The following is a 26559-nucleotide window of genomic DNA, read 5'->3' on the forward strand; positions in this document are numbered from 1 at the left end:
TAGAACTTGCTGTTTATTATTTCAGATTTCCAGCATCCACAGTACATTGCTACTATTATAGCAATCACAATTTGGCTTAGCATGAATTTTTCCAATCTTTGTTTCAATCAAAGCTTTTCAGCGGGATTGCCAATTTATTTCTTTCGGTGACAACCAGTGCCATTTAATAGGCATGTTATTTTTCTTTTCAGTGCTGCCATGTCTTTTACCATTTTAAACTATTTTTGCATCATTCGCTCCTCCAGCACTCGTAACATAAAAGTTGAGTATAAATAAGCTTTGCTTAATAAATAGAAATATGATTCCTTCTTGAAACTTTAGGGAAATGCAAGCTTCTTGCACCAGTCACTTCCTGCTCAAGATAACACTGTGGTGGGTATTTGTGCGAAATTGGCGACCCATAAACTTTGATATCTGTAAAGACAGGAGCGACGTTGAATTCATAGTTGTGTACATCTGAAATTGCAAACAGCTAAGCATTTAATGTCTTTGATGCACCGAATAGAATCTCATCATCTTTGAATTCTTCCCAAAATAACAATCAATGACTCAATTAGAATTATTTTTACCTCAGTTGTCATGAGACAGTTCCATTCATTTTCCAAGCTTTGAAACATAAAAATGGACATAAAATAACAGTTGCTTCACCAATGACAGTGTGATTTCTGCATGACCAACAATGATATCTTTGTATGCCATAGATCTACGAAGGTCACTGATTATTTTTGCTTGAATGGTAAATTTAGAAAGCTGAGAAATGAACCAGTAAATGGCTTTTACTTCATTTGTTAAGTTGACTTTCCTATTTCCAATATGACGACGATAGTTTTGCTAGATTTGAATGCACAGCTGCACATAAGAATTTCTTTACATGAATTAATGAACTCCATCTTGCACTGAAATTGACATTTGGAATGAAATAATCAAATGAGCTGCCTTTCCTTGATCTTTTAAATGGGACATTGGCCGAGGGGTTCTCTGCTACTGTCAACCAGAAATCTATCTTCACTAGTCAGTATATACATTGGGGTAAGATTGGCCTCATTTGTAACATATGAAAGGCATTTACCCTGGGTTCTGTAAAGTGCCAGTCTACCTCAAATAATGCTAGAAAGGTAAGGCAACCGCAGACATTTGAGCAATAGATGAAGCTAGTTGTTTGACACTGCCGCTATGCAGGAGTAACACGAGTAGTATTCACCACTGACAGGATGCTGCAGTCAAGCCAAAAAGATGCTCGGCCAATCACACAAATGAGTACTGTGATATGTGAATTTCAGAGCTGGTGCAATGCGAAGTATGTAGGCTGTATGTCCCAACGATTGTTGGATCAACTATCTTTAGTTGCTGCATCAATGACCTTCCCTCCATCATAAAATCAGAAGTGAGGGTCCTCACCAATGATTGCAGTGTTCAGCACCATTCATGACTCCACAGATACTGAAGTAGTCCGTGTCCAAATGAGATAAGACCTGAACAAAATTGAGCCTTGGGCTGAAATATGATAAGCAATATTCGTACCACAAAAATGCTAGGTTATAACCACCTGCAGCAAGAGACAACCTAACCCTTCTCCTTGACCTTCAGTGACATTACTATCACTGAATCCCTCAGAATCTACATTCTGGCGAATACCAGACCATTGACCACAGGCCCACAACAGAGTGGAAAGAGGCAGCGGCATGAAGGACACAGCAGTGGCTCCTCTTCCAATAAAGATGTGCAGGACAATGGCCGTGAACAGAAAAAGAGGCAAGGGGAGGAGATGAGCACCACCCAACCAAAGCTGGACATCACGAGTGGCCCAGTGAAACTCTACCTCCTGACGTCAGGAACCACAAAGTACCCATTGCATCACAGCTCCAGTCAATGGGAACAGTGCACTCTGAACCAGGAGCAGAGCATAACAACAGCTCTCCCCAAATCAGAGCACGATGCAGAACCAGACCTTCCTAGCTTTGATGACACCCGATCAGGACAATGTCCCCAGGGAGGAACAAGACAGCTACCTCTGTCCTGTGTGTGTGTGTGTGTGTGTGGTGGACCTCCTGTTTCTTCAGGAGTGTGGGATAGCACGCCTCAGCAGCTGCAGGAAATGTTCCACAGGTCTTCGATTTGGTCAGGATGGTAGTGACTGCCGTTCCTCCGGCCTGGATATTCTGCTGGTGGAGGCAACTTTACCATCTCCGAGGTTAAGGAGCTAGTGGGCAGGTGCTTCCTCTTAGCAGAAATGCTCCCCTGGGTCTAATTAATGTATACACCCCGGTGATAAAGAGCAAGCAGCTGGCCATCCTGCCGCAGCTCCCACTGCTGCTGGCAACATCCAGGCCGGTCATTCTGGCCGGAGACTTCAACTGCATCATCGATGTGGCCAGACGATCCAGAGTGACTAACAGCAAATTGGACGCCACGTCCAGATTCCCGATGGAAACAGTTAAAGATGCCAAGCTGCACGACGTTTTCAGCACCCATACAGACAGAACACAGCCAGGCGGTACTATCCGCACAGGGATAGACTTCCTGTTTGTGACCCAAATGTTCCTGGCCAGATCCACAGATGTCAAACCAGTGTTCTTCTCTGACCACTGCTTCTTGCTGGCTGACAGTCACTTACAGGACTTCCAGCGAACTGGTGAGGGAACATGGAAGCTGAATATGAAACTGTTGACCCCAGAACACATTGAAGAAGTCAAAAGGTATTACGAAGGTTGGAAATCTATGAAATCCCTCTTTGAGTCTCCAATGGGCCAGTGGGAAACAGTCTTCCCCAATCCCCAGCATACTCCTTGCCAACATCTATGCCATTGAAAACAAAACTCAAAGGGAATTGAGAGACTGCTGTGTGCTCTGTGTTACAGAGACATAGCTCACTCCTGCTACACCTGACTGTGCCTTACAACCTGAGGGTTTCTCAGTTCACCGAATGGACCACTCAGCGTCCTCGGGCAAGGCAAGGGGCAGTGGGGTCTGCCTCCCAATCAACACCTCCTGGTGCTCAGATGTGGCAACTTGTGGCAAGTTACGCTTTCCAGACCTAGAATACCTAACAGTAAAGTGCCATCGATACTACCTGCTGCACGAGTTCCCCTCCGCTATCCTGACAGCAGTCTACATCCCACCCTATGCGGAAGTGAAGAGTGCATTTGAAGAAGTATACAACTCTACAAACAGTCTTGAGACAGAATACCCCGAGGCCTTGTTCATCATAGTCAGTAACATCAACAAGGCCAACCTCAAAAACATGCTACCAAAATACCATTAATATGTCGCCTGTACCATCAAAAATCCAAACACCCTTGCCTATTGCTATATAGCCATCAAAGACGCCTACCGCTCCATCTCCAGTCTGTATTTTGGAAAATCAGATCATAACACAGTGCTCCTCTGCCCAGCAAAAATTGAAGCATGAGGACCCAGTACAGAAAGAGTGCAGTATTGGTCTGAGGCAATGTAAGGGCTTCTACAGGGCTGCTTAGAATCAGTGGACTGGGCCATATTCAAGAACTCAGCAGCCAACCTAAATCAGTATGCTACTACTGGCACAGACTTCATTAACAAGTGTGTAGAAGACTGCGTGGCAAAGAAGTTAATCTGAATGTTCCCCAACATTCCCAGAAACCATGGATGAAGTGGGATATTCACTCCCTGCTGAAGCCCAGATCTGAGGTGTACAAGTTGGGCAACACTAATCTGTACAGGAAATCCAGCTACAGTCTTTGAAAGAGACTCGAAGAGGCAATACCAAACTAAGCTTGAGACCCAGACCAACCACATGGACATGTCATTTGTGACAAGGCTTACACAACACAATGGGCCACAAAGTGAAGTCCAACAGAATCATGGGCAACGGTACATCCCTACCCATCAAGCTCAATGCATTCTATGCTCACTTGAAACAAAAGGCCAATGAAATGATGTCACCTATCCCATCAGCCTCAGATGCACCTGTACTTACGGTCACCGCTGCAGATGTTGGATCTGCCTTCTTGAGAGTGAACCCATGGAAAGCGACCAGCCTGGATGGAATCTGCAACCAGGCACTCGGATCCCATGTGGACTAGGTGGCGGGAATATTCACAGATATCTTTAAACCTCTCCTTACTACAATCCGAAGTCCCCACCTGCTTCAAGAAGACCACCATCATCCCAGAACCAAACAAAAATCATGCAGCATGCCTCAATGACTGCCGCCCAGTGGCTCTGACCTCCATAATTATTTGGTGCTTCGAGAGGTTAGTCATGGTTCACATCAACTCCAACCTACCAAATTGCCTTGATCCTTTGCAATCCACCTACCAGCACGACAGATCCACAGCAGATGCCATCTCCTTGGTCCTACTCTCATTCCCAGAACACCTGGTTAACAAGGATACCTCCATCAGGCTCCTATTTATTGACTACAGTTCTGCCTTCAACACCATAATTCCAAACAAATTCATCTCTAAATTCTGGGGTGGCATAGAGGCTGGGCAGCACGGTGTCTTAGTGGTTAGCACTGCCGCCTCACAGCGCCAGGGACCTGGGTTTGATTCCGGCCTTGGTCAACTGTCTGTGTGAAGTTTGCACATTCTCCCCGTGTCTGCGTGGGTTTCCTCCGGGTGCTCCAGTTTCTTCCCACAGTCCAAAGGCATCCTAGTTAGGTGGATTGGCCTTGTTAAATTACCATAGTTTTCAGGGATATGTCGATTAGGTGCATTAGCTCTGGGAAATACAGGTTTGGGGGTTGGGTCGGTGTGGGATGCCCTTCAGAGGGTCAGCGTGGACTTGTTGGGCCAAATGGCCTGTTTTCACACTGTGGGATTCGATGATTCTATGATATGATGATTCTGAGACCTAGGCCTCGGCTCCCATCCCACCGTAACCAGATCCCTGACTTCCTGACCCATAGACCACAATTCGTAAGAATAGGGTGCAACACCTCCTCCAGCATAATCCTCAACACTAGTGTCACGCAAGGCTGCGTATTGAGTTCCCTACTATACTCCTTATACACTCATGAATGTGTGGCCAAATTCCGTCCCAACTATACATACAAGTTTGCTGACGACACCACCATTGTAGGGCGGATCTCAAACAATGAGAGATAGAATATGGGAAAGAGATTGAGTGCTCAGCGACATGGTGTAAAGACAACAATCTCTCTATCAATGTCAGCAAAATGAAGGGGCTGGTCATTGACTTCAGGAAGCAGAGTGGAGGGCATGCTCCTGTTTGCATCAATGGTGCTGAGATAGAGATGGTCAGCAGCGTCAAGTTCCTGGGAGTGATACTTACCAACAATCTGTCCTGGTCCCCCCATGTTGAGTCAATGGTCAAGAAAGTACAGCAATGTCTCTACTTCCTCAGGAGGCTAAGGAAATTTAGCATGTTCTGAAGGACTCTTACCAATTTTTAGAGATGCACCATAGAAAGCATTCTATCTGGATGCGTCACAGCATGGTTTGGCAACTGGTCTTCCCAAAAACCACAAGAAACTACAGAGATCAGTGAGCATAACCCAGTCCATCACCAAACCAGCTTTCTATCCATTGACTCTGTCTATACTTTTTGCTGCCTCGGGACAGCAACCAACATAATCAAAGACCCCACTCACCCCAGTCATACTGTCCTCCATCCTTGTCTATTGCGCATTTCTGGAAACACATACCAACAGGTTCAAAAACAGCTCCTTCCCCGCCGTTATCAGAATTTTGAACAGACCTCTCATGTATTAATCTTTCTCTGCACCTTCTCTGTAGCTGTAACACTGCATTCTGCATTCGGTTCTTTTACCCTGATGTACTTATATAAGGTATGATTTGCCTGGATAGCATGCAAAACGGTGCTTTTCACTGTATCTCGGTACATGACAATAATAAATCAAATCAAACCAAACGGTCCTGATCAGTGCAAGATGAGAAACATCGGCAAATTGTGTCTTTTTCTCAGCAATGTCCTGTGGTTTATCAAGGTAAGTGCTCCTCTCTCTGATCTCACTGGTGTAGCTGATGCATATGCACTGACTTGTTTATCTTATTTAGGGGGTGGCAAACTTGTAACCTACCAACACCACCCCCATCTCTCTCTGCAGCAGTCCAGAAGCCCCATGATTAATTGTGGGCTGATCAATTACCCATTTGCATGCCACTTGCACACCTACTCACGAAACCATTAGTTTTTTTTATTCATTCATGGGATGTGGGCACTGCCGCCTATGCCAGCATGTATAGTGTATTTTCAAGTGCCCTTGATAAGGTTATAAGGTCAGCTCCTTTCTTGAAGTGCTGCGGTCCTTAAGATGTGTGGACACCTGTTACGGAGGGAATTCCAGGAGCTGAACTCAGAGATGAATTCAATAGCTGGTGGGGTACTGGTAATATCACTGGAGGAATAATCTAAAAACCCTAACCTGTGTTCTAGGTTAAATCCCAGCATGGCAGATGGTGAAATTTAAACTCAGCAAAAACGTTGAGTTAAAAATCTAGCTGATTGGGCACCAATTTTTGTTGTTAGCCCTAGCAACACTGTAGTCAGTGGTGAAATCTCTCTGCTGGTTGGAGTCATACTAGTGTGTGAAGAATTATGTTCATAGCTAGTTTAGAATTGTTAGTCAGGTTTGCAGTATAGTGCACCTGTGTATACTGGAAGTTACATATAATGCTACACAGAGCCCTATTCATGCACTGATCCTGTTTCAATTCAACAACATTGGTGATTTTTTTTTAAAAGATGACTGCTACAGCTAAAATATGGCTATTAATGTAAATTCAGTGACTGTCTGGCGAAGTCCTTTGTGGTCTCATGGAGTACACAGATTCGAGGGAAGTTCAAACAGAATATGAATAGGAAGGGTTTAGAGGGTTATGGGCCAAATGCTGGCAAATGGGACTAGATTTATGTAGGATAACTGGTTGGCATGGAGGAGTTGGACCGAAGGGTCTGTTTCCGTGCTGTATATCTCTATGACACTGTGAAAATTTGCTATGATGTGATATTTGATCTAGGTGAAACTTTGCATCACTGGAGATGGAACTAGCATCTCTTCCGTTTCCTCCCGCACTGACTTATGAGCCCTCCCCACACATTTTACTAAAGCAATCGTTCTTTGGCCAGATCAGAACAAGAACAAACAACCTTGGAAATATTTACTGCATCAATCATCAAAACTGCGACCTTCCCTATCTCCTGGATCTGTCTCCAGTGCAGCAAAGTTTCACTCAAAGTGAGTTATGTGACAGTTTGTGTAAAGTTGTATTCCCCAAACTGATGAAACACTGCCTTTCCCACCACAAAAGTACATGCCAACCTTATAACTTTTCTCCATAAAAAAAAACAAAAGTTTTTTTTTCAAATAGCAGGTTACTAACTTGCTACCAGAAAAAAATTCCTGCATTTAGTAGCATGTCAAAATACCCACAGACTTCCTTTCTTGTACCAGGGTGTGATGTAACATCATTACCTCTTTTGCAGTATATTAGTCAATCCCAGTTACTGTATAGCAAATGGAAAGATACAGTCCAGAAGAAATTTATCATGCCTGCCTTGACACTCCTACAGAGCTGCAAGTTATGTCCAGCCCTTTCCCCATATCCCTGCAAATACTTTTCAAGTAGAGATCCAATTCCCTGTTGAAAATCACCATTGAGTCTGCTTTCACCACCCTTTAAAGCAGTACAATACATATAAGAACTCACAAAAGTAATAAATAAAAACCCTTTTCATCTCTAAAACCAGTCATCCCTTTACTAATCTGGTAAATCAGTACATTATTAAGTTTAATTCAACAGTCATTTTATTTTCTTCTGTTGATATGATTTGAAATTCTTTTTTATAATGTAGAACCAATTATTTGTATGATGTTCAGGACACTAATTGTAACACTGAACACTGATTGGTAATCCAAACAAAGGTCCCAGCAAATATTTGTGGGTACAAGTTTAAAATTACATTTAGAGCTCGGTAATTCGAGGTGATGTCAGAAAGCATCTTTTTTTTCCATGATAATCTAATGCAAATAGATAAATTAACATTTTCAAAACCAGTTCATAGATTTGTTATTCAGGTTTACAGAACTGTGGCAAATAAATACAGGTAATGTATCGATCTGCAATGATTAACTGAAAGGTCCAAAGCAGGAGAATACTCTTCTCGTTATCTGTTCTTATAAAACATCAAATGGCTGAAATGAGATCTCAGGGTTTGAGGAATAATATTGATTTGCTTGAAGAGTTCTTTGGGATGGACTGCAACTTATGACTCATTAAAGATTTTGGCCAAAGAAACTGAGATGGCTGCCATTGTTCATGTAGTATAAATCCGCCAGATATTAAGGTTTAGTAAATTGTACTCAATGGTCACAGTTTTACTTTTTACACTTATGCGATTATTTTAGATTGATTCTTTGGTGATTGGAGCTGCATTTTAAGTTATTTCTTTTCTGTGTGGTAAGTATCTTTTTTTTAAATTTATTTACTCTGTAGGTGATGTATGCAAAGGCTTTCAATAAGTCTGCTTTTTCTGCAATTTCATTCTTATATAGGAAACCTGGACCATGGACAGCTGTAACCACGGTGTAAGTACACCTTGAACTCATACCACATGCCATCTGGATGGGCTGTCACATAGATAGTGTGATGAGTGAGGTGTGAAAACTCAGAAAGTTTGTTTAATCCAGATGTTCAGTACTCTTCTGGGAGAAGTCATTGATCTCAGGCCCATCACTTTGGAACCTTTATTATGTTAAAGGCACAGCATAAATGCATACTGTTGTTGCATCCCCTTACAGACAATAACCATGCAGTAGAACAGCTTCAAAGCTGAGCTGTTTAGGTTTCTAAATTAACGTTCAGTGGAAGTCAGATTCTCACAAATTATCTGTTTGCACTGTCAACCTCAATGACGAGCAGTACAAGGCCTGTTTATGAATTGTTACCTCATTAAAGATACAGTCTATAACGTAAAGCTGAACCAGTACATCTTTTGAAGCTGTAGCAAAAACATTCGAGTGAAAATATGGTTCACTAGTTGCGTCTCTGCCGGGACCTACGCAAAAGGACAATATTTGCATGATCTTGAGACTTTGCGCTTATTTGAATTAGAAACCAAAGTGCAGTTCTGCATGCGCATGATACTGCTGTCGGGTTGAGCAACAACGTCAACAATGGCCCAAAAAGAGAGAACTTCCTTTTTTGTGGTATCATGAACTCACATCAACCAGTTCTATTTGAGCAAACAGATACTTCCCCCCCTCCCTTCATCTCATCCCACCCCTCCAACACAAGAGCTCTTACATATATATCAGTACGATCTAAGAGGAACAAGAAATAATCAAAGAAGCGCAAACAGAACAGCAAGTGAAGCAGTGCCTCCAAGGCAAGTCAACCACTCGGAGATGCCTGAATTCGTGCTCCCTCAGAATACGTCAAGCAATTTGAAAGAAGCCCACTGCAACTGTAGCTCTACTGGAACTGAAGAGACAGAGAAAAAGAAAGCAAAGAATTTGTAAGTAATACTCTTACAAGGAGTTTCAAAATTACAGCATTTCTAATAATTTCTACAAATTGTATTATGCCAACATGACTGGCACTCCCTCCCAAGCTGAATTTTAACAGTAAATGTGCACATTTTGCAAACAACGTAAACCATTTTGTTCTGTTTTTTCAATCTAAACAGTATTTGAAGTCAAACTGAGTTATGGATACCTTAGAAAAGTCAGTTGTAATGTTTTTGAACAAGTATTTCTCATGTACATTGATATCTTCTCTGCTTATTGATAAAATTACATGCTGCAGAAAGGGAGGTGCAGATTACAATGCAAATTAGAGTCATACTGTACAATGAATACTTTACTGTTTATTATGTTAATCACATTATGAAAATATTACTCTTTTACTCGGATCCAAAATGGAAAACTAATGCAAATTACTTGAAGGCAAAAATGAAACGTCAGCAGTGCTCTAAGTGACTTCAACACAGAGCTTTTATCTATAAAGCATAGTCTGCCTACATTAGTCTATCTATATCTCAGGCCATTTCAACAACACATCTTCAGAGGTCACCTTGTTCCATTTTGTCTAAACCCGTATTTTCTTCACGTACTTTACTTCTGCTTCTGGTACTCTTCAGATGATTTACTGCTCGCTAACTGTATTCCATTTCTTTAAACAACATAGGATATGAACTTTATACTTGAGTAAAGCAAAACTAAAAGAAGGAAATATGATGAGCACATCTTGAACGGATTGCTTCAATTCTTTTAATTGTAGTTATTTAATCAGAAAATCTTCCTTTGACAATACTGACACTTGCTTTTCTTAAAATGATGTTTAGAACTAAGGACTTGAAGAGTCGGCTGTTTTCTGTATTACTGAACTCCAATTCTGAACATCCTTCCATAAACTTTCTACCCAGGATGTCAGCGAAATTGAATCTGTCCATTGGGTAAGTACCTCATTCATTCCTTTGAGTACTGAATTCTCTTTGACAAAATATTTGAGCGCAAGTTAAACATTGCAAAATTGTAATCTGCAGTGTGAGAGAGTCTAGAATGTACTTTTCATATGATAGGAATAAAAACATTTACTGACAGGGAAAGAAATGTTTCAGGTTTAAACTCATTTCACTAGCTAAGTCTAACATTCCAATGTTCTTAAAGTAACTTTATTCAGTCTATGCATCATCTTACCAAAGTAATAATCAGAAAATCTGTTCATTTTAAATAAGGTAAAAGTTGCTCTGAATTTAGGAATTAAATATTCTATGTTATTTCTTCTCTCTTTCCACAGACTGACTTATGAAGAAGCTATGCAATGGTCCAAGTCTTTGGACGTACTCCTGGCTGATCCATGTTAGTGATATTTCTTATTCTTTGATGAGTGCTAAAAAAGTATTACTTAGATTTTTTTTCTTTAAGACAATAAATAATGATTCGACTTGACATTTTCACTTCCTCTAGGTGGCCTTGCTGCATTCAGGGATTTCCTTAAGTCAGAGTTCAGTGAGGAAAACATTGACTTCTGGTTGGTCTGCGAGGATTACAAAAAAACCAAGTCTTCTTCAAAACTGGGCGCCAAGGCTCAACATATTTACTCAGAATTCATACGGAGTGATGCCCCAAAGCAAGTGAGTGTTTTTTCTTTCGTCAACAGAAATACTATATGGCCTAAACTGCATCAATAATGATAGATGAAAGAAACACAATGTACTAATCTGTAACTAGTTTAAATAAAAACAGGAACAAAAACAGAAGTTGCTGAAAAAGCTCAGCAGGTCTGGCAGCATCTGGGAAAGGGTCATCAGACCGGAAACATTAACTGTTTTTCTGTTCACAGATGCTGCCAGACCTACTGAGCTTTTCCAGCAACTTCTGTTTTTGTTCCTGATTTACGAAAACAGCTCCAATGGAAGTGGCATAAGTCCTTTGTAGTTGTATTGAGACTGGAGTCCCTTCACCATTTGTAAAAGTATGATAACTAAACCAAATTATGTCATTATGGTCCACTCAACTCAAAAGAAACCATCCCAAAATCTTTAGTTCATTTAGTTGCAATGATCAATGCCACAGTTTAAGAAAGTGTGAGTCAAGTCCCATCCTCACCTTGAGGGATACTGTATTCTATTCAACTATCACATGGAAAGAAGTATCTGCACTCAGAATAGTGCCTCCCAGCCACTATTTTAAACATTAGAACTTTAGTTAGAGACAATCTATGAGCAGACAGATGTTTTCAAGTACATTTTTTTTCAAGTGACCAATGGGACTACAGAGTTGGAATGAGTATTTTTTCCTCATCCTGAGTTTTTAACTCTAATTTCCCCCGGGGGAGCTAAATCTATTTGCAAAAATGTACCCCCAATTGAGCCATAATTGCTGTGATGAAGACTGAGTATAAAAATGACCAATTGCCAAACTTCAGGTCACTCCACAATCTGTAAAGTACAGGCTATCGTTGCATTCCCCATGAACACTGCTGAAATAAGCCAATGTGGAGTAGATCGCACAATAATCTGGACACAGCAGTTTGAACATGTCATAACTTAAAGTACAATCTTAGCTTGGGCTAGATTTGTGGGACCAGGGAAGCTGGACACTAAGGTACCACTTTCAAAGGCTTTCAAAGTACAGACTCTTATGACTCAATAAAGTGCCTCATGGCAGAATAGCAAATCATTTGCCTAGCTCTGTTTTGCAGAATTGAAATGACTATCAGACCATAAATGAATCTTCATTGTCCTAGAGAAAAAGACAGTTCTTTATGATAGGGGGTGATGCATCAGTTATTTAAACATATTCAATGCTGTTGGGGAAGTTGACTTATTCTCGTGATGTCTAGTGATCTCATCATCAGAGTTTTGGTCAGGATAAAGAAGTAAATTATTGACAGCACAATAGAGAAAAAAGGGAAAACAGAGAATGGTCTATTCAACTGATCTCTTCTTCATTCCATAGGTCAACATTGATGGTAATACACGAGATTTGGTCAGCAAAAGCATTCTACTGCCGACCCTTGCTTGTTTTGAGGCAGCCCAGAGAATTATCTTCAGCCTGATGGAGAAAGACTCTTATCCCAGATTCCTAAAGTCCGATGCCTACTTAAACTTGATAAACAAGGCACAGGGCAACAAGAGCCACAGCTAAATGAAGACTTCTGACCCAATAACAAAGAAAAGTATGAAAGTCCAATTCTGTATTGCTCATTCCTGAGTGCACCACAGTACTTCATAGAGCTAGAGAGTTGGATCTGCTGGGAAATATGAATTAAATCTGAAACTCGATATCAAGTGAACAATGACTCCGTATATAACACAGCTATGACAATTCAGATGAAGCGCTAGGACAGTCTTCAAGGACAAATGCTGTGCTTCCCAGTGCTCTGGCATATGTGTGTAATTGCAAACCTTCTCACCATTATCAAGACCATTGTTTTTCCTTCACACAAGAATTACACAGTGAACATGTAACAAATTTGTTTTAGTAAAGGGGCTGAATATTTTTGTACAGAGGAGCATGAACTGAGCTTTCCTGTTCGTGCTCACTGGATCTTAAACTGAAAAAATGCATTTCCTTTGATAGTTGCAACATAAGCTATGTGGCACAATTTTACCGGATGTTAGTGTAAGCCTCCCAGTACTGAATATCCTGATGCACAATCCTCCTTATCTAATGTAACATAACATTCTGATGCAGAAAGAAGTTACTTGGGCGAAAAGATTATTTATTTATTATTTTATTTTTTTCTAATATTAAATGAAATGTTCTGAGAGTAGCATTATTGCAATGTCATGAGAAAGCCTGTAGATTGTAGATTGTGCTAAACCTGTTGTTGCAGTTAAAGACAATATATGACCTGAGTTCATTAAAGCACTTTGGCATTTTGGGTAGTCTGCAACTTTTCACCAGCAACATGTTGTCTTGTGAAGGTTATTGCTATATGATACAGTGATGGTGACTGCTACAATTCCTGAACCATGACCACGGTCTCCAGAAAACAACTCATCCATTGGTGCCTCTTCTGATTTCTGGGATTGAAAGTCGTTACAATTTCTTGAATAAAGCTAGATTATAGCCTCTGCAAGCTTTCAGAGCATAAAATAACTTACCTCAAGCTTCATTTGTGAAACACCTAAAGTATATATCTTGGATAGCATCTTCTACACAATAAGACAGATGTCAAAGCAATGTAATCAGACCAAAATTAACACACAGGCACAGAAGGATGAGTGATCAAATGTTTTGTGAAAAAAAATTACACCTACTATGTCTGCTTTGGTGCTTTTGATGAACTTATTTCTGGAAATTCCAATGGTCATATGATCAACAACATAATGATCAGTGAATTGTAGGAAATGGTTTGAAATCTGAGTATTCCTGATAAAATAGTATCCTTTGCTGACAAGGAAATTATAATCATCACTGTTCCTGCAACATTACCAAAAGATATTTTCAATGGATTGATTGAATAAATGTTGGTATATCCTGGCATTTTATTCTTTCTAACCTCTGATGCTCATGAACAGAAAATAAAATATTTGTTGTTGTAATTAAACTGTCAATACTATTCATTCTTCTACTAATCTTGGCTGCATTCTTACCTAACAAAGTTTTTTCTGTCGATAGGGAATTAAGAGTAGAAGTTTCTTCATAATGTTTGATGAGTTCAAAGTATGTTAGAGATTTTATATCATTTATGATGTTTCCTTTTGGAAGATTCCATTGGCCACTGTGATGTCTAGTTGTTTAGTGATCCAACTCATGCTAAAGCATTAATGATCATCAAGTAATCAAAGGCCATAAATTGTGTTATAAGCAATAATTAACTTATGGGAGCTAACATACTCAGCGGATGTTATATAATACTGATAGTCAATACAATATGCTTCTGGCCTAGATTTTCCTTTGTCTATTAATTTTACAAAATAGTAAGAATATAAATTGTAGCCTAATAATTAGTTCTTTGAAGATCTTGAGGCACAATAGGTAGTTTCCTTGCCTCTGAATCAGAAGCTCTGTGTTCAAGTACAAATTAAGGACTGGATTGCCAAGGAATTTGGATTCATAATGTGGCCAAGAAGGTTGATTATTGACCTGGAAATCCTTCCAATATATGCCAACGATGGCAGAAAAAGCAGGAGAATTTTGTCAACTATGTGACTGAAAAAAGTGCTGAAGCCTGTACCATTACTATTCCTGGCTCTAGATTACAACCTGCATATAAAAGAACATGTTGTCATGGCAACTTGGGCAATCCTGAGTAATCTGTAACACATCACCACTTAATTCCTTACTGCACTGTATGTTATTTTATTATCACTTCTATTTCCTCAGTGTGGGATTCTGTTTCCAAAAAACACAATATGATCACAACTGAAAGATAGTAAGAACTGCAGTTGCTAGAGTCAGAAATAACACAGTGTGGAGCTGGAGGAACACAGCAGGCCAGGCAGTATTAGAGGAACAGGAAAGCTGACGTTTTGGGTCGGGACCCTTCTTCAGAAAAGCCTTTTCTGAAGAAGCGTCCCGACCCGAAACGTCAGCTTTCCTGCTTCTCTGATGCTGCCTGGCTTGCTGTGTTCCTCCAGCTCCACACTGTGTTATCGATGATCACAACTGGGCGTTTATGTTGATTGCCCACCACAGGCTGTAGTAATGATGAGCGTAAAGACTATTGGCTTCCCTATACACCACTGCATGCAAAAGCTTCCTACCTCTCCTCTGTGTCACCCTCCTGATCAGACCAGCTACCAAAACCACGTGCAAGCCATCAGCAACTGCACACAGGATAACAACCTATTCCATATGTAAAACATGAACAATAGTAGGGTGTTACATGTAACGCACTATGATATAGTCAATGTACAGTATTCTGTAAATCAACAACTTATACTTACATTCTGCCTTTAATGTAATGGAATATCGCAAGGTGCTGCACAGTAACAGTATCACCACAAAATATGATACCGAACTACATAAGCATGGATTAGATCAGATGATTAAAAGTCTGATCAAAGACATGGGCCTTAATAGATGTCTCACAGAATAGAATCATGGAATTGTTACAGCACTAAAGAATGTCATTTGATCCATCACGTTCATGCTGGTCCCTCTTAGTAATAATTCACAACAAACTCTTACTTCCTCTCCCCACATCCATACATATTCTTTCTCTTCAAGTATTTAAAGTGTCTTAAAGAAGAACAGTGCAGTAATAGAGGCAGAAAGAAGTACGGAGAGTATTCAGAATTTGAGGCCTAGGCAGCTGAAACCATGGTCAGTAATGATGAAGTAATTATATCACAGATATCTCAAAATGGTGTGGGGTTGGAGGAGATTCCAGAAATGCGGAGGAGCAAGGAGTGGAATGATTTTGCGAATTATAAGACCAAATCATGGCTTGTTTGGAGGCCAGTATGCAAAGGGTTGTTAAGGGAATAGGACTTGCCATTAGACATGGGCAACAGAGGTTTGGATGACATCATGTTTACGGAGGGTAGAAAGTTGGACATCAGCCAGAATTTCACTGGAATAGTCAAGACTAGAGATAAAGAGAGCAAGGTTGAGGGTTTCAGCAGCAAATGAGCAGAGACAGAAAAAAAGTTGTGCAATGTTCCAAAGATAACTGAAATTAAAGCTTATTTTTACTACTGTTAACGTTTTATTAACCAATGAAATTCTCTACACGGAGAAACATACCAATGACTTGACAGCTTTTTGTTACATGGGACAATGGTTTGCACCATGTACTGTAAGTTGAAAGTTGCTGGGTACAGCTTAGGGAGCTGGATTTAGCCCATGAAGATCGTGCCATTTGTACAACTTCAAGTTCTAGTGGTACACTGAGATTTCAGTTAGGTGTGTTCAGCCAGATTCTACAGTCTAACATGGACAACATGGAAAAACACATCTTCCATGAAGCCTAGTAGGGACAATGATGATAAATGTCACAATCCCTGAAATCTTATCCTTATGCAGGGTCACAATTGCTATATTAAACATATTAAAAGCACTGTTCCTTCCCTAGACGGTGAAGTTTGTGCAGATGCTGCAAAAGTCTGGTTTCCACTGGCTGACAAAGGCAAGCAATATAACATCGGCACCTGGAGCCTTGCCCATGACAAGACCATCAATAATTTTGTGAAACCTCTAGATTCGATATCAAAGTCTTGTATGGCAGAGTGGTTCCCTATGATGTCCCGAGCTTCCTCAAGACTGTGTTCTCCCCAAAGTACCAAGGTAATGCTCTATCCATCTCTCAAACTGTTTATAACAGTTGGTAATGACCTCTACTGCCTCTGTTTTCAATTGAGTCATTTTCTTTGCTGATGAATGCGTTGCCCTTCTGATGCCTTCGTACATGTCCCCCTAGCATTCCATGTGTCAAAGGACATTTGGATATTCTAGTAAAGTTGTGACCAGTAGTCATTGACACACCACATAGCACTCTGTTAGATTTTACTTCAGCAGGACTTAAAATGTTCGAGTTTCGCTCACTCAGAGGTGTCCTGTAATTAATGAGACCAAATTGCTTGGTTTTAATGATAAATTAGCTGCCGAGATATTAGCGTCAAACTAGTCATCATTTTTCTGTCTGCTTCCAATATATGGAGGATGATATTGTATTTGGTATCTGAAATATGCTCTACTTCACTTGTATTCTGTGTGAGAATTTTGGAAAGTACCTGTTCATTCAAATCAAGGAACAGTTGGCTCTTATCTAAGAAGGCAGAATGGCTAATTTTGAAATACATTTATCCTTTCTGCTTTGAATGTCATGGATTCAAGGGTTACATTCTATCCAAAATTGTTCTTGTTTATCTTTCTCAGGCAATGATGTTTAAGACCCGAGGACCATGCCTCATGGTCTGTGCCCATTCTTGGGTTGAAATCCCCCCACAGGTAAAGACCCACTGACTTCAGCATTCTGCTACATCAGCATCAATCTTCTGATAGAACTGGTCTTTCATATCTGTAATCACAGAGAGAAGCGAGCTGATAACAGCAAAGCATACGCTTTGCTAAGGCGTGTCATATGAACGTTTCCCTTGTCAGATGAATATATAATGTGTTTTTTCAGTGACCCACTCTGGGCATGCCTGGTATCTGACAGGGAGGCTATGCCAATATTCATCCACGTCATCCTCAGCCATTTTGACCATGTTATCACCAGGGGCAAGTCTCTGTCAGGACCGTGCACTTGGTCATGACATTCCAGCTTGCCAACCAAGGATTTGGCATTTTCTTTTTGTTTGGTTTGTTTCTTTGCTTGTAGTGATGGATTCATTTCACTAAGCTACCCACTGAATCATGCCTGCAAAATGACCTTATTTGGGATTAACATCCTTCAATAAAGAGGAGAGGCACAGTCTAGTTTTGTACTACAGCTGCAGATTTCTAAATGACTTGCATACATGGCTGGAAACTGTTCATCATGAAAAGTACGCAAACTTTCAGACAGCTTTCATAGTGGTCCTTTCAAGCTGAATTCTCATAAAAGTAACTCAGTGCCAGGAAATAAAACAGCAGGACGTTTTTGTGTTTCTTGTGATTAGCAAGTTAAAACGATAAGATCACAACTGATCATTTTTGGTTGGTTGGCTATCGTGACATCCAGAATAGCAAGGTTAGGACAGATTACTTACCTTCTGTTATTGCTCAGTTCATTAAGTAGGCTGTGTCTCAGAACAACTAATGGTGCGATCGTAATTGCAATTTATTGCACATATGCCTGGACTCCTTTCCTGGAAACCATGTGACTCCTTTGTCTTTCAAAAACAGATTAATAAACATAGCTGATAAATGATAATTGAAAAAGGTGTTCATACTGTATCCGTGAACCTGTGAACTGAATTTTCATTTGCAAGTGAGTGGGAAACAGGAGGGGGAAGCAGACACTCGCTGGAATTTTGACTGGGGTGCTTGGAAACAGGTTCCCTATCCAATTACAGGGTGGTGAGTAGGGTCCCAAAGCTGCAGGATCAAACAAAGACACATGAGCTGCAGTAATTCATAAGTAACTGAAGGGACTTTTCAACAAGGAGGTACCATCTCAGTCACTTTTAAGAATTTGAAATAACAAAAACAGCCACTGTCAGGGTTGGTGGTGGATGTTCCTTCTACAGGGAAGCCTTTATCTATAGCTAGCTCCAGGTAGAAAGGATCAGCTTCGAGGCCTGCCGAGATTGTTAGCTCCCTGGCTTGTCACAGGGCGCCCACCACCAGGAAGCCAAACTGTGCCCCTGTCATGTCGGAAAACTGGAAGCCAATAGGAAAGTGTCTTTCGGCCTCCATTACTCACCCCTAAAGCATTAACTGGTTGCCTAGCTTATAGGTGTAAATGGCCAACTTTGGAAATGGTGCTGGAAAACCAGCATGCTGCATTTTTAGGCCCCTATCGACTGCCATCGCCAACTTCAATGGGGTCTGCAAACCATGCCAGTTACTGTCACATCAGCTTTATTGATTGTCAAGATATTGGAAATCACTCTAGTCACGTTCCTGTAAACTGGATTTTTCCATCAGTTTTAATCAGAATACGTAACTACATAAATACATTAACACTGCTTTGTATTAATATCAGAATGAGTTTGCCAGATACCACATTGCGTCACGTATTTCATCATTAGCTACAGTAATTACAAGTATTTACTGTGCTCTCCACTCTATCCTTTCAGTACAGCTTTGTGCTCAATGAAGGATATTTGCAGTGGAAAGCTCAATACTTGGACCACAAGGTGTTAGTATCAAGCATTTTCAGCCCAATCCTGAGGTAGTCATTAAAGTTTGGACATTCAAAGTATCATTTTGCCATTCAAATATCCCATTAACATCTTCTGTAAATACACCACCTTCCCCAACATCAGAGATCTGAGCCATTTGTTTTGTGCCTTATGGAGATAGCCCAAATTTGACAGCTATCTTTTGTCATTAAGTGGCACCTTGCAAAGTTATGAAGTTATTGTGGCTTTGGTCTACACTTGGGCAATGATATGTTCTCTCAGATGTTACATTAGCGCAAAGCCAGTCAGCTAATGACTGGAAAGTTCGGCATTCCTCCAATCCTGCCTCTATATTATTATTTCATTGTATACATGGGCTCTGACAACACGGCAGATGTCACATATTTGCTTGAGAAAGCAGGATGTACCAGATAGACTATAATAGTTTAATGATAGTTTGAGCAGTTTTTCATCTGGACAGATACATAACAAGCAAAGAATTGTAAGGCAATATGTACCAGTGTTCAAAATCACTACTGTATACAGGACAGTAGACCATTAAATTTCTGATCCAAATTAATATTGATTGTGTTTGTTGAATAAATATTGATAGTCTCGTCATGTTCTATTGCATTAATTACAGGTAACTTGAGACTATAAGTAGATTCATTTGAGATAAAAATCAAAGTAAACAACATTGACAATGGATGTTTTATGAGGAAAATTTCAATGAGCATTATCTTAGGGAAAATATTAGAATGGGTGAATTAAACACTTGACAGCTTTGTTAAAACAGGAGATTACAGTAAGTTCAAATCGATTTATAACGAATGTTACACTGGATGTTTTTATCCCTGTCGAGGTTAGGTATGGGAAATAAAGATCCATTAGAAAGTGGGGTTGCTGGTAGAATGCTAGATATGCAGAGGCCAGCATTACCCCATACAATGTAGAAATTTAACCCACACCGTGCATGTGATATCACTGGCACATTCCTCTCAGTAGCTAGCCTGGTTCGGAGGCTTGGAAGGAGGAAAGCTCTGAGTGAAAACCACAGGAGAAGCTAGGACTATAAGAAACAAAAACAACAATTGCTGGAAAAACTCAGCAGGACTGGCAGCATCTGAGGAAAGAAAGCCAATTTAATGTCTCAGGTCCAGTGACCCTTTTTCAGAAGCTAGGACTTTGCGTTGGACGATGATGGGGAGATGAACTGGGGCTGAAGGTCCAATCCTAGCATCCAGAGTTCCTGGGAAAAGGGGAGGTGCAGGGGGTCAGAAACCAAGTCCAGGGAGTAAGAAGCCACATGGGTGTGAGGAAAGAACTGAAGGTAGGGTTTAGGGAAATCATGGAGAACAGAGAACTTGGTGGGTCCGAATTGGAGGCCTTATGAGGATGATTTGGGTTTGGGGTGTTGATTTAAGGGATTGAAGAGTGTGGGCAGTCAGAGTTGAGTGTGAATGCATTGGTCACGCAGGGAGGCCATTAGACACAGCAGGAAAGGTAAAACGTTTAGTATTACACCACTTTCTGAGATGGACTGACTCATTCCCATGCCCACCATCCCCCAACCCACACCCAGTGAAAGCTTATGAAAAATAATATTGCCTTGTAAGAATTAGAATTGTTATACAAATGCACGTAAAAATATAATATTACAGCAAGTTGGTATCTTTTTGAGGAAGATGGTGAACTAATCCACTGACTTTGCTCTCACTGAATCCAAAACAATCTTCCAAACTCCATTCATTAAGACAATAACTTTTCTATGTCACACACTGACCCTGAACTGTAGAATTGTGTTCATTTCTGGGCAATACACTGTAGGAAGGAATGACGGAGTGCAATAAAAATTTACCAGAATATTTCTGGGGATGAAAGACTTCAATTACAGGGAAAAGTGTGTGAAGCTGGGATTGATCTCTTTAAAGAGACAGTTGAAAGGAGGTTTGATAGCATTGTTCAAAAAGTTGGCTATGTATCCTTTTCTTATTAGACTGGAGAAAATATGATAGAAATTTTCCTTCTGTAGCATCATAGCAAAACTCATAAGTCTTTCCCAGGTTCCTTTCTTGACATTGTGGAGAGTAGCTGCCATTCATAAGGGAGATGTACGGCTAAAGCAAATTGGTTTGGGCAACTTTAGAAATGCTTCGAATTTACACTTCTTTTTGTCTGTAAATGCATTGCCTCATGTTCCGTATACTTTTTCTATTGAAAGTAATTCTTCAAGAAGTTTTTTAACATGCACTCAATGAGCGGGATGCAATAGCAGGAGGATGGAGCTGAAAGCAATCTGGGAGTCTTTGCCTATTTAATGATAAAAAAGTTTAAGCAAGTGAAACTGCACTGCGGAAGGTGCCACCTTTCAGATGAGACTTTAAATTGAGACCTCATCTGCCTGCTCGGGTGGATGTGAAAGATCCTAGGGCACTATTTAAAAGAGGAGCAGAGCAGTTATCACTAGTGTTCTGGCCAATATGCATGCGTGATTTGACATCACTAAAAAGAACATATTATCTGGTCATTATCACATTGCTGATTGTGGGCGTTTGCTGAGCTCATTAATGGTTACGTTTCCCATATTTCAACAGTGGACTACAATTTTCTTATTACAAAACAATACCATATTCATAAAAGAATTATCTTGATGTACATGCACAAGGTACTAAGACTGTTCTGTAAAGTTTTTACAGAGAAAAAGATCAAACATGTTGGAGTTTGACATTCCTCAAGGCTTCCCTACAGTTGCAAACAAAGGCATTTTCTACACTTGCAGGACACTATTTACATATGTTTTGAGACAGCGAGGGGGTCTGACACTGAACGGACCCTCATTATTCTTTGGCAGAAAGACCTTAGACAATGGTCCTTCACTACAGCACCTTGGTGACAGCTGCCCAAAGCTTTAGTATACCCCTCAGCACGTAGTCCTGGATCTTGGAATGTGCCAGTCTGTGACACTCGGTCAAGGTCAACACTTTACACTGGAAGACCAACAAGTTTTGGGCAGACCAAAGAACATCTTTCACCAAAATGATGGTCTTCAACTCACAGTCAATCTTTGTCTCAGGGTGCGTCCCAGGGAGCAGACTGTAGAGCACAGAATCCTGTGTTATGGAGCTGTTTGGGGCGAACCTCAAAAAAAACCTACATCTCTCTCCAGATTTTCTTTGCAAAGGCACATTGTAGAAGATGTGTGGCAGTCTCTACCCCTCACAGCCACTTTTAGGGCAGTATGCAGTGGCGCAGAGAGTTCAGGCAGACATGAATTATCTGACACGTAGTGCCTTTCTCACCCCAGCCAAGCTACATCTTGGTGCTTGTTGGAACTACGTTTCAGTAGTATGACATTGGCTGTAGTGGCTGTTTGTTGTCATAGAGTCATCTGGCACAGAAACAGAGCCTTTGGTCCAACTTTGCCTATGCCAGGTTTCCCAAACGAAATTAGTCCCATTTGGCTGCATTTGGCCAATATCCCTCTAAACCTTCACTATTCATGTACCTATCCAAATGACTTTTAAACATTGTAACTGTACCTGCATCTACCACTTCCTCTGACAGTTCATTCCATATAAGCACCACCTTCTGTGTGAAAAAGTTGCCCCTCAGATCCCTTTTAAATCTTTCCCCTCTCACCTTAAAACTGTTCCATCTGGTTTTGAATTTTGCTACCCTAAGGAAAAAGACCTTTGCCATTCACCTTATCTATTTATATCCAATTTGAGGCATCAAGCTGGGAACAATGTTAAGACTTTAAAAGCGACCTACATAACTCTATAGAAACTGTGCAGTGCCAAAAAGTGCAAATACTAGAATATTCCTGTAGGTTCAATTATAGAGTACTGTAACTAGAACTTCAAGATTGTGAATAGCATTATCTAAATATAAGGCTCTATCTCAAGAAGGTGACCAACAATCTAATCCTTTCACAAAGCATGGAAAGTTCACTTTCAGTTTATTTTTCCCTTCTTTTCCCCAATTTCCCATCCCATTGTGTTATACTTTCCCATCAGCACTTTGTTCCCTTCCCTACTGTCAAGATATGGCCAATCATGATTGACTCATTATCTGGTCCTCCATCCCTAAAGGGAAGTGCCTTGAATTCACAGACATCACATTTAAAGGACTCCAGAAAGGTTAGGAACTGACTATATGTGAAATTCTGGCCACACCTCTTTTGATTTAAACTATTCCACATGAGTACAATCACATTACAACAGCTAAGCACTCTAGACTTAAACTCTTTTATGCAATGGATAACATTAAATTGCTAAACCTTTATAATTACAGGACTATCTCTCATCAATATGCATTGCCTTTCAGGTTTAGGATCGAGTATGAATAATCTTATAAACATCCTTAACACAACAACCTGAACTGACCTCACCACTATTTCCTATTTCACATATTTATACATATTAGCCCTCAGTTCAAGAGACACCATCACTGAGTATTACAACATTGCACACATCATGGAAAAGGAAGCAGACCAATTTGATTGCACTGGGTCTGATCATTCATATTTCCCAATTGTGAAAATAGTTTACTTGTGATTTCAGCCAGTGTGACAAGGGACAGGAGAAGAGGTAACCATATGCTTGTAGCTCCTACTCACTGCTGGAACGTCGTAAATCAGCCCACTATATTTGTAGGAGCAGCCGACAAGGTCGGGAATAGGGTTAGCCCATGTTGATTGCAAAACTACTGATCCACGCTCAGTGCTAAGTTCACCAAAGATGGGCAAACTGCCAGAAGGCTGATTGCATCTAAGAAGACTACGTAGCACTTTAGTGAACAGTGGACATCTGAAAGCACTTTACAACCAATAAATTGCTTTTTATTGAAGTGTAGTCACTGTTGTAATGTAGGAAATATGACACCCAAAATGCACAGAGCAAACCCCCAGAAGAAACAAGATGACAGTGACCAAATAATCCACTCTTTTCCTGTGATAATGTTTGAGGGGTAAATATTGGCTAGGGCACTGGGGAAAACTTCCTTGCTCTCCTTGGGGCTTCTATTTAACATCTCACCTGAAAGACACTACCTTCAATAGTGCAATGCTCCTTCAGTACTGAACTCAATTGCCAGCCTTGATTCTTGTGTTCAAGCCCACGAATGAGGCTCCAAACCAAATCTTGTGATTTGTAAGTGAACTGCCAACTGAACCTCAGCTGATAGCTTATTGAAGTGAAGGAGCAGCATTGCTCTATTTGCTATTGACACATACTACATAAACATTCCCTTATTCTTATTCTTATCGATCAACAGCAACATTTTCATATGGCATCACTCCCTGCAGAGAGAGAAACAACCAGTCATGTACATTCCCATTATTTTTCTGAGTTGTACAGCCTCCGGTTTACACAAAAATCAGAGCAATAGAACAACTGGACTCTACCAACATTAATGTTCCATGTGGTCTACTTTCCACCCCATGTCATCAATGCAACTGTCCACACTATTTGTCCCATACCTTTATAAAGCATTTCCATAAATCCAAAATGTGCTTCGTGTTTTTAGGAACTGAGGCTTTGATTTTCACCCTGTATTCTCAATTGGTGAAGTACCCCTGCTATGACAAACACCACGCCTGACTGTTTGCAATTCCTGAATTTTCTACATCATGTTTGGGGAAAGTAGAGGTTTCATTCCCAATAGGTCAACAACCAGTTGTAAGTGGATCCCAGTTAATTTCAAGCCAATCTTTCACAGAATCATAAAATCATAGAATCCCTACAGTGTGGAACAGGCTGTTCTGCCCATCGAGTTCACACTGACCCTCTGAACAGCATCCCACCCAGACACACCCCGCACCCTATCCTTTAACTCTGCATTTCCCATGGCTAATCCACCTAACTTGTACATCTTTGGACTTCTCTGTTTTCTCTGGGAATGCTGGCAAGAACAATAAGAGATGGCTGTCAGCATGGGAATGTATCTCAAAGTCATTATAAAGTTCCATGTACATGGATCATGTGCTTAACTCACTTCCCCATTAATCACGCACTGACAATTCAGTTTAACCACTCTTCGTTGTGTCAAGTTCCTCATTCTCATTGCCCTTTGAGAACTGAGGTTTCTCCTGACGTGAAAACAACCCAAAATAAATCACTCGTGTTCAAGATCTCCAGGAGTTATAGCTGGAAACCACTGGATCCCCAATTTAAAAATCATGAGATTGATTTTGACCTTTGGATAGGCATTTGTTCGGAATGCCCAACGCCTCCATTGCTCTAAATTAATGAATCGTTTACCTCAAACCTCATTCACACAGCTTCCATGTTCCTGTAATATCTTTGGTGTAAAATGGTAAGACTTTCCTAGTGGTCTCCTTGATCTCGAGATGGTGACTATGTACTTTCCAGCCAAGTGTAATCATTGTTGTAATCTAGGAAACATGGCCGCCAAATTATGCACAACAAACTCCTAAGTGACAATGATGCACTACCTGCTGTTAGTTTAGGGATATGGCTTGGCTTGGACTTTGGTCAAAACTTGCCTGCCTTTCTTAATAACAGTGCTTTGAAGTCTATATATTCTTCATGAAGATCAACAGCACCTCAGTTTAGTAGCTGTTGTCAAAGTTGAGACCTCCAATAGTGCTGCACTCCTCCAGTACTGTGTTGGTTATCAGCCTGAATTTGGCTGACAATAAGGACAGAGAAAAAAAAATAAATCCATCTGCTTTTTGCATCTTGAGGAATTCTAGACCAAAGTGATTAAAGATCAAAGAAATGCACAAGAGTAACTGGATGGGCTCGATGAAAATTGAGTAACTCTTGTCAGATCTTCATGTGGACGCTTACTTTGAGTTTCCCCTTTGAGTCAGTCCTCTGCTTCCAAACTTCTCAGTTTACAGAAGCATCAAGGACACAACCATACCAGTTGCTTAAAAAAAAATTGATTCAACATATAATCAGAATGCTAAAGTGTGGCACTTAGATCGGCAGAGAGAAGCACCAACTCTCGGAATGAACATGATCAGTACTGGATGACATTAACAGCAGCAGAAGATGACCTGCAGTCACTTGTGAACTCGCTAGTTTCTCACCATGTTGGATGGAGACATTGGTGAGGCCACTTTTAGAACAGTCTGTTCAGTTCTGGTCTCCCTGCTTTTTGAAAGAACTTGACAAACTTGAAAGGGTTCAGAAAAGATTAACAAGGACGTTGTCAGGTTTGGAGGATTTGAGTGGTAAGGAGAGGCTGAATAGACTGGGGCTATTTTCCCTGGACCATCAGAGGCCGAGGAATGACCTTATTGAGGTTTTTAAATTCGTGAGGGGCATGGATAGGGTGAAGAGCCAAGGTGTTTTTCCCAAGGTAGGAAAGTCTAAAACTAGAGGGTATAGGTTTAAGGTG

The 26559-nt window shown here is 40.6% G+C and overlaps 1 protein-coding gene across 1 annotated transcript; it reads left to right on the plus strand.

Moving 5' to 3' along the window:
* The first annotated feature begins 9228 nt into the window (after window positions 1–9228).
* On the plus strand, window positions 9229–14019 carry LOC109937172 (regulator of G-protein signaling 21-like). Its single transcript, XM_048601865.1, has 5 exons — window positions 9229–9480; window positions 10309–10419; window positions 10764–10825; window positions 10934–11100; window positions 12428–14019. The coding sequence occupies exons 1-5, from the start codon at window positions 9371–9373 to the stop codon at window positions 12614–12616; spliced, it is 639 nt and encodes a 212-aa protein (XP_048457822.1). The 5' UTR covers window positions 9229–9370; the 3' UTR covers window positions 12617–14019.
* The last annotated feature ends 12540 nt before the right edge of the window (window positions 14020–26559 follow it).

The sequence above is a fragment of the Rhincodon typus genome, chromosome 10 (assembly GCF_021869965.1).
Source record: "Rhincodon typus isolate 14 chromosome 10, sRhiTyp1.1, whole genome shotgun sequence".
Lineage (NCBI taxonomy): Eukaryota > Metazoa > Chordata > Chondrichthyes > Orectolobiformes > Rhincodontidae > Rhincodon > Rhincodon typus.

Excerpts from the sequence above, each read along its gene's own strand:
- LOC109937172 (XM_048601865.1), top strand. The coding sequence starts at position 9,371 with ATGCCTGAATTCGTGCTCCCTCAGAATACGTCAAGCAATTTGAAAGAA. Across the intron at positions 9,481-10,308 it reads AAAAAGAAAGCAAAGAATTT|AACTAAGGACTTGAAGAGTC; the intron begins GTAAGTAATACT and ends AATGATGTTTAG. Across the intron at positions 10,420-10,763 it reads AAATTGAATCTGTCCATTGG|ACTGACTTATGAAGAAGCTA; the intron begins GTAAGTACCTCA and ends CTCTTTCCACAG.